The following is a 14,893-nucleotide window of genomic DNA, read 5'->3' as shown; positions in this document are numbered from 1 at the left end:
TTCAAGTTTATGCAGCACAGCTTTAATGTTCCCTCCATTTGCTTTGTTAAAAAAGCAAATCAACTGTTAAAGAAAAGCAGTCTAGTAAAGCACATGCTTTTTTGGCTGATGAACAACAGCTATTTGAAATTTCAACTGAAAACCATACAACATGTTTTAAAACCAAAAACCCCAAACCAGAAACAAATAGAAACCAGCAACTTTAAGTTAATTATATTTCTACTTACAAGTATGCAAGCATTCTGTTACAGTAGTAGCATCGATCAGGTATCCATTGCACAGACGACAGGTTATATGGGCATTAATGTCCCAAAGCTTAATCTTCCTTGTTAGCATCTTTGGTGTCTGTGGAAGAGATGTATCATAAAGTAACACAGCTGCAGTCATTTGGGAATAAATGATTAACTTGTGTTAAGCCAGGTTCAGACTTCTGTACAATGTACACAGATGTGCGTGCACAGTGGCGGCACTAACTTTTATGTCACTTCACAGAGACTGAACAATGTAAACTCCGCACTATTTTGCAAGTCAGTACTGCAATAGCATAGAAAATGGCCCTTCCAGTACGCTACTAATAAGTTCCTTTACCAACCAACAGACTCAGATTCAAGATGAAACCCTACTATCCTGGTAGCTTGAGTCATCATATTCCGTCCAGTTATGATAGAAAACTCACAAAATATGAAGGAAGAAAATCCTCAAAGTAGATGACTTACAGATTCAAAAGTGTTTTGACAATTAAAAAGTCAAAGCAACTGTTCAGTTTAACCACATTTTTAAGTGTTTGCCTTGTGTCACTATATTAAAGCATAATTTTGAATGGGGCTGGCAAGTAAACCTTCTGAAATCGCTTTTATTTAAACAGAAGGTAATTGAACACTACATTACAGATTAAAATAATTTCATTGGCAGAGGAGCAGCTGGTTGTGCTAAACTTGAACTAAACATTTTTTCTTTCTTTTGAGCATGGGATTGCATAAACTTCTTTAAAAGCAAAAAAGAAATTAGAAATCAAAAATGAAAAAGCTCATTTAACTATTTTTGTAGTAACACCAATTGTTTAGAGAGAAAACACCACACAGAGCCTATGTCTTTACAAATAAACTGTTACATTTTAAACATAGCTGTTATTATTTTTTTCAAAACATTTTGAAAATTGTACTATTACCAGAACTTGACCGGCATTCTAGTCAACTAATAGAGCAGGCTATAATTGCTTACAACCTACTATATTTGGTTCTTGTACTGCAGAAGTCACCAAATTACATTGTTTTCCTTTAAAGTGATTTTACTGTCCCTGGCTCACAAATACTGGTTTTCATCTAGCTCAGTTTAGAAAACATTTCAGAATTTGAATGGTGACACATGCTCTCTAAGTTTCACATTGAAATATTGCAACAAGGTTGTCTGATCTTTAATTTTGTCATCTTTTTTTTCCCCTATGTTCAGTGAAGTGGTACTAAGAAAAAAGAACTATCAAACAGCAAACTTCCACGCCAATCTGAACTATTCCAGTGCAGAGAAGTACAAAATGTTTCACTGTGAACTGTGGAGAAACATACCCAACACCCACCCATTCAAATCTGCATTGTCCTATACAGAAAAGACTAGGAAGATTTCTAGTTCTCATGGTTAAGAAGTAAACAATGGGAGAAAACAAAATCAGTATTATTTTATAGCATTTGAGATTTAGTTACAAATCTAGTAGCCTCCCATTAGAGAAGAATAAAATACCAGCTTGGTTTTGCAGTAGACAAAATAGGTGAAAAACATTCACTTAGAACCTGATTACTGTCCTAATTTTAGAATTATTTTTAACTCTCTGAAAACCAGACCCACATTAAATCCTTCCAGGTGAGTGCATGAGGTCATCAGTTAAACACTACTACACGAGGTATGTAGATTTCTGTGGTGCTCAGGAAGAGCTATTCAACATCACTCTTCAAGAAGAGCTCAAGGGATGGCATCAAGCCACCAGTTAATTTGAAAGTGGGCATGCTAAAAAACACAATTCATGACAGATAGAAGAGAAATTAGCCTAAAGAGATCCTGAAAAAGGCAGTACCAATATAACTAGTTGCTTGTCTAGACAGGAATTCAGAAGAAGGTGTTCAGGATAACCACAGGCAGAAATCCAAGCACTTCTAAGGCAGAAGAGCCAAAGACTTAACAGTGAAATCTGAAGCACAGAAATTGGTTTTTTTCTAGAAAGAAAATTATAATTTTTCTTCCCAACAGTAGAGATAAATGCTGCCACTAGAAGAACCATCAACAAACAAACAAAAAAATTCAGATGGGGTATAATATTATGAGAACAGTGACTGAACCATACAACAAAGGCAAAAATAATACAAAATAGTAATAAAGCCCACTGTGGCATGGGAAAAAAAAAGCAGATATCAAGATAATACACACTTTTCCAACCTAATAGGAAAAAAATCATACACATTTTGGCACTGGAAAAATTAGTATCTTCTAGAACATCAAGAGAAAGCCTATCAAATCAATCTTATGAAAATTTGGTTTTTTGAAGGAGCACAGAAAGTCACTCTCATTAGATGTCAGAAGGACTGAAAATAAGAACTACCGGAAGAAGCAACAGAAAGGTAAGAGGTCTTTCCAGGGCAGTAGACACCTCAAAAGGTGATAAAACCTACAGAAGGACATTTCTCCAGAGGGGTCTGTCCCATGCTGCCTTCTTGCAGCTACTAAAACAGGAGAAGGATCCTTTCTCTGCTCATGCAGAGTCCATGGTTAATTCAGCACACCTTCAATCTCCAGTAAACAACACAGCTTTTGAGGTAACTGGCTTTGTAAGCAAGCTATCAGTGTCAGACTCTATTTAAGCCTGTGTCTTCTACAACTGTGACCCACATCCTCCAGTCTCGGGAAAACAAAGAACTCAGAATGCCTCTCCTGCTTTTCAAAACAGTTAACCTGTTACAACAAGAGGACTTACTAAAAATTTAAAAATTAATAAAAATAAAATTTAAAAAAGGCCAGACCACTCCATATCTGTTCAGAAAGGTAGAGAGAAGCTCGCAAAAAATGGCATATTACCAAGATGTCAGTTCAGTCAGATAACATAAATGCTCAGACTTTGCAGAAAACTTGAATTGCTTCCTAGAGGGAAATAGAAAAAAAAATTTAGCAGAACTAATGACACATATAAAGAAAAATAGAAACACTAATGTTACAACCTCATATAAGAAATTAAATTCACTAATCATAGAAACTAATTAAAAACATAAAGTAATTCCATATTATGTACAGTAATTCCACATTAATCACCAGTCTGTTCTGTATCACTTCAGAGGGAAGTAAATAACATAATTGCAGATTTCATCATCAACTACTTTTTTTTTCCTCTTTATTATTGCATTTGAATATGATACACAGTCATACTAGGAAATACAAAGCTAGGCTACTACTCACAATGCTTAAGAAGAAGCACTCCACGTGGATAGGTGGCTAATACAGGATGTCTTTCATGTTCCTATCTGGAATACACTATCAGTTCAGAAGGGGTACTTGCACTACTTGAACCACACATCTTCTCTTGGGAAGGCATCCCAAGATGCTCATGTTTCTACAGCCTAGTGTCAAACAAAAGTTAAGCACCACTTTTATCATATAAGACAGCCAAGTTGTTATCACCACAGCAAAATCCATGCCAGTAATCCCATACAAACTGGAACTAAACAGCAAGACTACACAACATCCTAAACATCAAGTCTGACTAAGAATTACACAAACAATTTTTCTCTTTTCTGGACAAATCCAGAAATATCTCTTTGAAAAAGGGATATTTTTTAAAATCTGAATTCCAGATGATCTCTTTCACAGAACTCTTCTCATCTCTCAAACAGTTATATGCTGAAAAGAAAGCTAAAAATGAATTCATATACCTCCAAAACAAGTAATCTAACCTTAAAAACAAAAGCCACACAAATCTAAATACATATTCCCAAGAAACTGTGCAGCTTAAAAGCAAAGACAGATATCTGGATAACACACTGATCCACTTGGTCTGACCTCAGTCTACTCTTCTTCGAGCAGCTGGATTATATAGAATATCCTAAATTGAAAGAGATCAATGGAATCAAGTCTAAATTCTGCCCTTCACAGGACATCCCTAACATGTCTCATGTATCTGAGTGTATCATCTGAACCCTTCTTGAACTCTGTCAGGGTTGGTGCTGTGACCACTTCCCTGAGGAGCCTGCTCCAGTGCTCAACCACCCTCTGAGGGAAGAACCTTTCCCCAACACCTAACTTAAATCTTCGCTGACACAAGTCATGCCATTCCATGTCATGACATCCTGTTACAGGTAACCACCTTACATGAAGGACATGATCTTTTTCTAACCTGAATCATCGTATGATCCAATGAATTTACTACCTCTCCCTATCCATGTATTAAGCAAGCTGAAGTTCTTACTATATTGACTGATCTCAAGCTGCTGATGACCATTAGAAAATCATAAAGACGCCAACTCAATGAAGTTAGCATGAGCACAACATCTAAACCAGGCTGCTGCAAAAAGAAAACGCAAAATCAGGTTGACATTTAAGTCATGCACACCAGCTTTAACCAACAATAGGACGTATGCTTACTTTTCCAAAGTGCAACCTAGGCTGATACCTTCTTGCCTAAAGACATATATATATTTTAAAAAAACAGATCAAAAGCATTATCCCCCAACTGACACTTCCTTTTTTTTTTACACTCACTAGACTGTGCAGAATTTAGTAGGAGCAGCAAAGCTCTAAAAGACACCACTTACATTTGCCTTCTTTTGTAATGTGACCCACCAGGCACTATAGAAGACACATGCCCAAGAGCTTCTTGAGCAGGAATCACAGGATCACACTCAAGTTCATAAGCAAAAGTTTCATAGAAAGCTACCATCCAATATAAAAACAGGCAAATTCAGAGGACAGACCAAATTCTGAATATTTACAGTATCATCTTCCAAATCTAATAGCTCATTTGAACACTGTGAACCTCAGGCTCCCACTAAACCCCCACAGCAGTTAGCAGACAAGAGAAAATACCATACCTTAATTTAGTTTTAAGAAAGTCAAAGCCAAGAAAGCCAAATTTCTGTAAAACATAAACCCTTTAGTTCTTCTGAATTAAATTGTTAGTTCTTCTGAGATTTACCTCCTCAAATAGTAACCTTGGAAAGCTAGCAATCGCAAACTTTAAGAACTGTAGATAATCTTGAAACTTTCAAACCACTGAACTGTGACACTTGATTAAATAAATTTAAGTCTTGTTCTGTACTTAGTCAACAAATGAATACTGGAGCCAAAACATAGTTCTCCTCTGTGGAAGTACCAGCTTTCGGTTTTTCTGGGTCTAGATTGAAGGCACTTGAGACAGTAATTCATGTTTGGACTCCAGTGTTTATTATTTCTTATCAGTAAAACAGTCTCCTTACTATGAGTTCAGCAGCTTTTCATCAGAAGGCACAAAATGGCTAACCATCTCTTGTTACAAGGTATTTTAGGATTAAACCATCCAATTAAGAACTGACAACCAGATTATTTTCCCTTTTAACCCAATAACTCATCTCAGAGAGCCTGCAATGCAGACTTTTCTGCCCAATTACAAAATGCCACTCAAACCCATGAAGAAGAAGGAAGAAGCAGCATGAAGAAATCGAGGACGACATCCTGTGCCCTCCATCTTGCTTCCATCCACAGCACACTAAAAATTACAAATCCTAAATTTCTCACCATGTGATACACCTACACTACTTTCTATAATCTATTTTACACTTTTGTGGATTCTAGTCTATCTTGAAGTTTAGGAAACTTTGTCCATGAATGAGGGTCAAAGTCAGTGCTCCCCTGGGGATCAGGGCACCTCAGGAGCAGACAGAGAAATATTCATGGTGCCCTGGGTTTCCACACTTCTCCCTCAAAACCATGTTGCTGGAATAATAAGAAGTCACTCCTCAGTTCTTTAGTCACGGAACTCTACTCAACTCACTAACCAACCAACCAACCTAAAAAAAACCAACCCACCAAAAAAACCCAAAACAAAAACAAATAAAAAAGCAAAGCAAAACAAAAACAATCCCCTCCTGTCCCAAACTAAACAATCCCCAGAAAACAAAACCCATCTAAAAAAAGACACACAAAACATCAACCTGAGCCTCAGCTGTTTAACTTTTTTTACAGGAAATGTAAAATTCATAAAAAGTGTCCCTTCAACATGTTACACAGATTCATAGGATAATGTCATGGATATAATGAAGTAACCTCTTCAAGCTTCTCTAATCCAACCTTGCACTCAAGCAGGCCCACTTAAAAAGAGTCACAGTGGGCTATTCCATGGACTTCACTCAGAAAATGTTCAACAATTAAGATTCCACAGCCTCTTTGGGCAGCCTTTTCCAGTGCCTGACCACCTTCACAGGCAAAAAATGTTCCTACTGTCTCAGAGGAATCTCCTGCATTGTAACTTGGGTACAATGCCTCTCATCCTACAAGTGTGCACCTCTAAGAGTAGTGGAGGTGCACCTCATCTTGATTTCTGTCCACTGGTTGTGTAGAAAATAGCAATAAAATCTTCCCTAATTCACAGCATCACTTTCTTTAGCGGTTTTGTAAACACTGCATTAAAAAGAGCAACACCAAGATCTTACTCAATAGCTGAAGAGCCACTCTTAACCCAAGTTGTTAGTACTCCATCCTGGTTATTATTTTGGAGGCAGAACAAATCAGCATTGCACTGCTTTAGAGAAACAGGAAGCCCTACGAGGTGCTTAAAAAGAATTGAGAGATCCCATTTAAAAAAGCTAAAAGAAGAAAACACTCACACCAATCTTTCTCTTACAAAGACAAAGCCTACTTTTCTAACATATGTCACCACATCTGCTTGAAATGGATGGAAGACCTGGTAGAAGAATTTCATTTTGAAGAGACAGTTTTCTTAAAAGCTGCCAAGCAATGAATTATTCAAAAACAACATACCAACAATGGAGAGAGAAGAGAAACTTTCTTCAGTGCTGGAACATGAAACCCCAAACAAACACAGAAAATGTTCCAAACATTCAGCTAACATGAAAAAAAGATAATTTGCAAAAAAATTAGTATTTCCTCATCTTGGATCCAACTGACATTATTTTAAACCACAATGCTGGCACGGTGTCAGCCTTTCACTGTCTGGATATCTTACAAAACACCAGAAAGGGAGTGAGGGCATTTACAAAATCTGGACTATAGTCCCAATTAAAAAACAAGCAAACAAACGAACTCCTACACACACAAAGTCATGAGTGGCTGAAAGTGGACATGAACATTTCAGAAAGTAGATTTGTTTTGTTTGTGCATCATCCCCTTCCATCCACTAAGGCATTGTTCTCCTAAGATGATCGAGCAAAAATGTAAGCAACATATTACAGACCTTTCCAATAAAATTGATATGACAAGCCTGTATATCTCAGCACAAGCTTTCACACTGCAGAGAGATGTCAGCACTGAAACTATTATTTATGCAAGATTACAGAGAGGATCAGCAGAGGGACTCCTCAGAAGTTCAGCCTTTTCATTTATATAGAAACCAGTCCAGAATATTTTGGCCTACATGAGGCATACCTCTTAAAACAGCATTTCTTTTCAGAGTCTGCCATCCAGAGACCTGAAAAGACAGAAAAATAGTCTGAAAGTTAACATCCAAAATTCCTCAAAATACAGCTGGCACAAAGAAATACTCAGCTTACTAAATTCAGCTAAGTATTTAGGTATCTCTATTAATTTAAGAGAACAGTGGGGCAGAAGCACTTGCAAGCAAGAAAAGGGGGGAAAAAATGATCCTCAGGAAAAATAAAGAAAAATAAGATTTAACACAGTCTCCTACTAGACCAGGAGAATTGCTCAAAAAAGAAGTTCTAAGAAGTCCTAAGAAGTCCTGTTATCATGTGATGGAAAAATAAAAAGAAAATCATTATCTTCAAAAGTGCCAGGGAAAATAACCAAATAAATAAACAGATTTCTTTAACAACAACATATGGACAAGAAAGTCTGGAAGAAAACATTTTGAATTGAAGATGCACATTTAGACTAGCAGCCTTCTCAGTTTTCAAGCTATGCTTTCAAATAATTGCTCTCTGTATCTTAATCTTCCAAAATTCTTTCAAGGAAATAACTAGTATTTCCAGAATCTCTAGCTATTTGCCAGAATAAAATTATATTTTTAAAAATAATGAAAAAATAAGATCTTTATTCTTTGGCTAAAAGTGAAACAATCTCACATGAATAGGTAAGTTTGACAGAAGAACAATTTTTCTTATTCATTCACACAGAGAAGATTCAGCTGTTATAGTGACGGGTATAGAGAGTACTACTAGTTCCATCTTCCTGCTCCAAAAAATCAAAGGCACAGCCTGTAGTTACTGATTTTGCTGTTATATTGCTAAGGAAATGGTGAAAACAATGACAAAACAAGCTGTTAATGATAGCACTTCAAAAAAACTTCAGAACAATGCCAATAAAAATCTTTTTGCAGTTCCACTCTGAACTTCTTTGACTGAATTAAAAGAAAACTACTATTAACTGAAAGCAATGCAGAGTTGCAGGAGATGCTCTTTTGTTGGAATCCACAAAAAAGATCCCCATTGAGGACACAAAGCTTCTCACACAGTAGAATAAACTCCATAAGATTTTGTTATTTAAAAGATCTATTTTCCCAGCAAAATGTGGAGAGCAGTCACTCTGCTTCTAAAGACACCAGCTTAGAGGCTTATCACAACTCCAAAAGCACATCACAACATGAACTTGAGTAACCAGTCTTCCAAAAGGCCTTGTCATACATCTTCCCTCACTACTGCTGGAACAGAACACTTACACTTCGGTTCATGTTGAAAAAGGAAGAGGCACTCAATTTGTGAGGAAAAAAAACCAACAACCAAATCATCACTGTATTCTTCCAGTTCTAGTTACAGGGTGATAGTGATGCACTATAAAAGCTAACAACAGGGAAATTCAGTTCATTTTTAGATCTAGATGATTGCTTGAGATGGGGCAAGTGGATCATTGTACTGATCTTGTAATAAGTTAGAACTGAGTACTAATATTTTCTTTAAGGATTTTTTAAGTGCTAGGATTGCTATTAACAACTTGTCAGATTATCAAACTAACTGTAGTTTGCACCACCTAGCTTTGTGGTACAACAAGATGGGAAGTTATTCTTACCAGGTACAAATTCAGAACTGAAGAGAATGGCAGATTTACAAACCATTATAACTTTGCTCTACTTTAACAGAATAAGCATACATATTTTTCTTTCGCTGAAATATAGTAGAATAATGTTAATTAATTAAAAACCAGAAAGGTGCTCACAGTGGGGGAACTCTGAGGAAAACAACTATATGTAGTAAATAATACCAGTTTAGCTGAATAATTTTGCTGAAAGGTACTAAAGTCATACAGCACCGAAAGCTGAATGACAACTGTACTGGAAGCAAGAGGTGTACCTCAACTCACAAGGTATTTAAGGTGAAAGTCAAAGCTCCAAGAACAAAGCACTACAACAACAACAGATCTTTGTTCAGATTCAAAACTAAGTGTGGAAAACAAGAATTTCAAATCTGATATTATGATTGTGTGGCTTACATCAGGCATAAGCATCTCACTTCTGTGAGATCACGGAGGTCACACATCTCACTCACTAGTTAAACCTAGATTTTCAATGAGCTGAATTAACCTTGCTATTGCAATGAGTTTCATTATTCTCAAAGCTGACCAACAAATATTGATAAATTAACATCTTAACTATTAATTTAAATATTAACATTAAATTCTTAAGAACTATTACATATGTTCAATTTTAATAACTGTTTCTATCTAATTCCTCAAACTACACTAACTGGATAGTTTAGGCCTGAATAGGCCTGGAAACGCCTTATTCCATAAAGACAGAATTAAAAAATGGCTCCTGATATTGTGAACACAACCATGTAATAAGAGAACTAATGCAATTAGTTTTTAGAACTATGTCTAATTTGCATTTCCATCACAATGCAAGTAAAGTGCTATATGGTCATGAGGTCACAGATTACGAGGAGATACAAGCACAGAATTTGTCTTTTTCAACTACCTGGATTAAAACAAAAATAGTCTGTTTTTCCAACCAGTTGCAACAGAAAGGTAGAAGTTGTTAATGACTGAACAAACAGACCTCTGTTTCATAAGGATAAAATAAAATAACTTACTCAAACAATACGGTGCCCCGCAACAAATGAAGAGTAACAGCTAAATGAAATTAATTAAAAAGTCTCACCTGCTTAAAATAAAGTACCTTTCTCTTTTACAAGTTTTTCCACTCTAGGGCAAGATACTTATCAGTCAGACATTTACTTCAAGAGAACAATTACTTCAGGAGAAGCAGTCATAGTCCTACTTCCATTGCTAGAAATGTCAATACAGCCAGTACAGTGTTCTGAAGAAGGATGAGGATATTACCTCAGGTAAGAAACTTAAGATGCAGGACACGATTTCAACAGATGGACAAAGAAAACAGTACTGTGGTTGCTTTTGCTTCAGATACCAAGGTTTTTTATTTCAACTGTTGACAGTTCTATGTTGTTGAACTTTTACTTTGAAACAACATACAAGTGACATATAAAAGAGCACAGTGACTTCAACCATTAGCAGTGAGAAGTTTGTGCTGGGTTTAGCAAAATGGCGTAACAGAAAATATTTTGTGTTTTAAAATTAGTTTTAAAATATTGTACGCGCCAATAAAACTCTTATGTTGTGTTTGCAAAGCAATGTTTCATAAAAGATACTACTAGAAACAAACCTTTCTGTTGAGCAGAAAGCAATAGATTAAATATTTAAATTTGCTGTAGCAAGCTTAGTTATGAGTACATGTGCAGATTTTTATGACTTAATTCAAGAGAATAATTACATGCTAAGGCAGAAAATATGTCCATGTACTTTTTTTAGTATCATGTCAGCAATTTTTCACATCTCAGCGGAATTCCTCCCAAGTGGTTTTTCTCATTCCTGGGAATGTCCTAACACCACCAGATGGCACCAGTACCCTGCCTTCAATAAAGCAGTAGCTGTATCTTAATAACTGAGCACAGAAAAAACCAGGATTGCTCTGAAACAGAAAAAAAATACATTAAAACAACACATTCACCATCATTTTCACGATGGAGACTTCCAGATCCTGCTGTGTCCCTGGAAGCCATCCAGACTCACTTGGTCACCCCAACAGTTCCTCCCATCTCCCCCTTAGGAGACACATGCCTGTCCATGCTGGTAAGCTTGGCTGGTTTGTCAGTAGCACTCACTCACTTTACTATAATTGCTGGCACTATAAACTACAGATTCAGCCAAGCACATCACTAAACCATGTCCCTGAATGCCACATCCACACATCTTTTAAACACCTTCAGGGTTCCAACACTGCCCGGACCGCCTGGTTTGATGCCTGACCACTATTTCAGCACAGAAATATTTCTGAATATCCAGTCTAACCCTCACCTGGCATAGTTTGAGGTCACTTCCTCTTCTTATATCACTTGCTTCCTGGGAGAAGAGACTGATCCCTGCCTGGGTTCAGCCTCCTCTCAGGTGGAGACTTAAAAGTGTACCCAAGCCTCCTTTTCTCCAGACTAAATAACCTCAACTCTCTCAGTGGCTCTTCACAGGACTTACACTCCAGACCCTTTCACCAGCTCCTTTTCCCTTCTCCGGACTTGTTCCAGCACTTCAATGTCCTTCCTGTCACAAGGGGCCCAGACCTGAACAAGAACTCGAGGTGTGGACTCACCAATGGTGAGTACAGGGGACAGTCACTGCCCTGGTCCTACTGACCACACCATTGCTGATACAGGCCAGGATGCCATTGACCTTCTTAGCCACCTGGACACACTCCTGGCTCATGTTCAGTTGCTGTTGACCAGCATCCCCAGCTCCTTTTCTGCTGGAAAGTTTTTCAACCACTTTGCCCCCAACCTGTAGCACTGCATAGGGTTGTTTTGATCCAAGGACAGGACATGGCACTGGACCTTGTTCAGTTTCAGATCACTGGCCTCAGCCTACCAATTCATCCTGTCCAGATAACCCTGTAGAGCCTTCCTGCCTTCCAGATCAACACTCCCACCCAATTTGGTGTTATCTGCAGGCTGACTGAAGCAGCACTTAATCCCCTGACACAGGCTGTTGATAAAATCATTAAATAGAACCAGCCCCAGTACTGAGCACTTGGGAACACTGCCTGTGACCAATGACCAGACAGATTTAATTCCATTTCCCACCAGTCTCTTAGGCCTGGCCATCCAGAGAGCTTTTTACCCAGCAAACAGTGCACCTGTCTGAGGCCTAAGCAGCCAGTTTCTACAGAATACTGTAGGAAATGAAGCCAAAGCCTCTACTAAAGTTCATATAAACAAGATAAGCCCTTCCCTCATTCACTAAGCGGGTCACCTTGTCACTGAAAGAGATCAGGTCAGTCAATCAAGATTAAAAACTAGGTCAGTACAAGGCCTATATAAAAGTTATGAGAATGCATTTACCTTTCATGAAGTGATTAGGAAGAAAATCACCACGCCTTCCTACTTGAGGCTAACATCCATATCTATTTTGTTTTTACGTATTCCAATACTTCAGAAGGACAAGGTGGATGGGGATGCTGGGACATTTCACTGTTCCTTAATAAACTAGGAACTTTCTTTAGCAGGGATAACTTCATAAGACGCAGAAAAGTCATGGAATTCTTCCCAGTAACTCGTATTACTGCATGCTTGTGTCAGAGATAACTGCTTCCAAGAACAATGCTTACCAAACACATTCACAAACCCTGAGAATACAACTAAGCAAAAGAGAAGGTGATAGAACAAAAACTGGAGGAGTACTTAAAGCTCTAGACTATCACATTTTTCTCCCTGCAACACTCCCTATTTATTTCAAGTCCAGTTTAGAGGAAATCAAAAAAGGGAAAAAACCCAGAAAACCAACCAAGGACAAAATCCCCACCTTATTTTGCACACAGCAAGTAAAAATATCCTTGATACAGACATATTAAAATTTCTAATTTATACATGAGCATTACTATTGCCACAAGAATACTGGAGAACATTTTTACAAACCAAAGCCTATGATCCTAGTTTTAAAGTGACTGTGTGAGTTGGTAACTGAAAAAGATGTTTAGATTTTGTGGTTTTTTGTTTTTTTTTTATCTCTAGTCTTGCTTTTGGAACTAAACAAATGAGTGAAATGTGTTTTTCTCCCTCCCTGCAACCAGCAGGCAACTCAAACTCTATCTGAACATTTCTGTGGTAAAATTTCCAACACATAGGAAGTATAACTTGATTTTCCATACTGCTACCCAAGAGTCTGATTCATTGATGAGCTTTATGCTAGACAGATTTTTACTCTAGAATTTCTTACTATTCACTAGCCAATTCCCACTTCGCATTCATGATCAAAAGACAAACAGCTGACAAGTCAACCAAATACAAATAATGGGATTTTAGCCAATTTATTTGTAATTAAGTTTGCCATGTTATTTTAGAGAACTTGGATCATGATTAATGGCAACATCAGCTTCAGATAATACAAGAAGTCATCAATAAAGAAAGAAGTGGTGTGGTAACACCACAAAAACAAAGAAGTGGCGTGATTACACCACTTTCATGAAAACATCCTTGAAAGTGACCATGTAGTACTTATTTCTTTCACCTATTACACTCAAGAGAACCTGGCTCTTTTTTTGAAAAGACTTGACTAACTGGTTAAAGAGAAACTACTCAAGACATATTCACAATGTTACTAATAGCTGCATTAAGGAGGCTTAAGAAAAGTTCACCCCAAAGCAAAACACACTCACTTTTACACACAGTTCATTAATTTCAATGCAAATTAAAAGACACTACTGATAATAAATGATATTAAAGGTCTGACACAAATGTCTGAGATAAAACAGAAGCAACAATCAGGACACAGAAGCATTAAATCTATCCATCTACTCTTTATTCACATCACATATTTTCTTTTATGGTACAATGAGAGGCTGATCTATCTGGTACTTCTCCACCAAACACATGCCCAGAGAAAATGAAACAGGCCCTGCAGTAAATTGTCAAAACAGCAAAGATGTTCAAAATTTCTGTCTTACATGTCATTAGTGAAAGGCATAATGAAGAAAAGAAGGATTTTATTTAAGACAGGAGAAATAGCAATGAAGTTGAAGTCTAAGTGACTAAGTGACTCAAAATTTGGTCCCACACCCCTTCACACAAATTTTGGTAACATCTTCTGTCATTTCAATCTGAAGAATGAAATGACGAACATAAAACACCACCCCCTCCCAGCTGTCACAGGAATTAACTTCCTTAGAAAATTTGTAAGACATAAATACTATTAAAATGTTAAACATATTAAAAATAATTTCCCACACACAAAGTGATCACCACAAACAACAAGAGCTATTCAATCTGGGTTTGCCAAATATCTTAAAAATCTCATTCACTAGACATGTGTTTAATACCAGGGTTGAATACAATGGCATTTTAATATAAGGTTTAATTTCAGTATTTTCTCTTATACATTGCTTAGATTTGGAGTTTTTATTAAAATTAATTTTCTGCATTAGAATCCTGAACCGTGAAGGAAAGGAAGGAAGCTGGTAAATTTAGCTAAAAAATGGTTGCAAAACTGATCCATCAATGTGTTTGCAGCTAAAGAGATAAACAAATACCAAAATCAACAAAGTAAGAGTTGTTTAAAATTTCAACTGACAACAGATGCTTCCAAAGCACTAAATTAAGGAAGATACACTGAAAAACAAGTAAGTAACCATTATTCCTCTCATAAAATCAACCAAAGACAACAAATACCTATTTGTCAGAAAAAAGGCAACAGTAGA

The 14,893-nt window shown here is 36.9% G+C and overlaps 1 protein-coding gene across 6 annotated transcripts in view; it reads right to left on the bottom strand.

The window, feature by feature from the left end:
• The window catches only part of PCGF3 (polycomb group ring finger 3), a 50,679-nt gene that overhangs the window by 15,842 nt on the left and 19,944 nt on the right, over window positions 1-14,893 (bottom strand). For 3 of the 6 annotated variants that reach the window (XM_064736257.1, XM_064736253.1, XM_064736259.1), the window contains one exon: window positions 228-345. In XM_064736257.1, the coding sequence (XP_064592327.1) occupies window positions 228-336 (109 nt within the window). In that variant the 5' untranslated portion in view covers window positions 337-345. Of the gene's footprint in view, window positions 1-227; window positions 346-3,060; window positions 3,124-7,611; window positions 7,655-14,893 lie in introns of those variants that run through there. The other 3 variants (XM_064736255.1, XM_064736254.1, XM_064736258.1) reach the window with 3 other exon arrangements.

This window comes from Zonotrichia leucophrys, chromosome Z (assembly GCF_028769735.1).
Source record: "Zonotrichia leucophrys gambelii isolate GWCS_2022_RI chromosome Z, RI_Zleu_2.0, whole genome shotgun sequence".
Taxonomy (NCBI): Eukaryota; Metazoa; Chordata; class Aves; order Passeriformes; family Passerellidae; genus Zonotrichia; species Zonotrichia leucophrys.
This window is presented reverse-complemented; position numbering and strand designations above follow the sequence as displayed.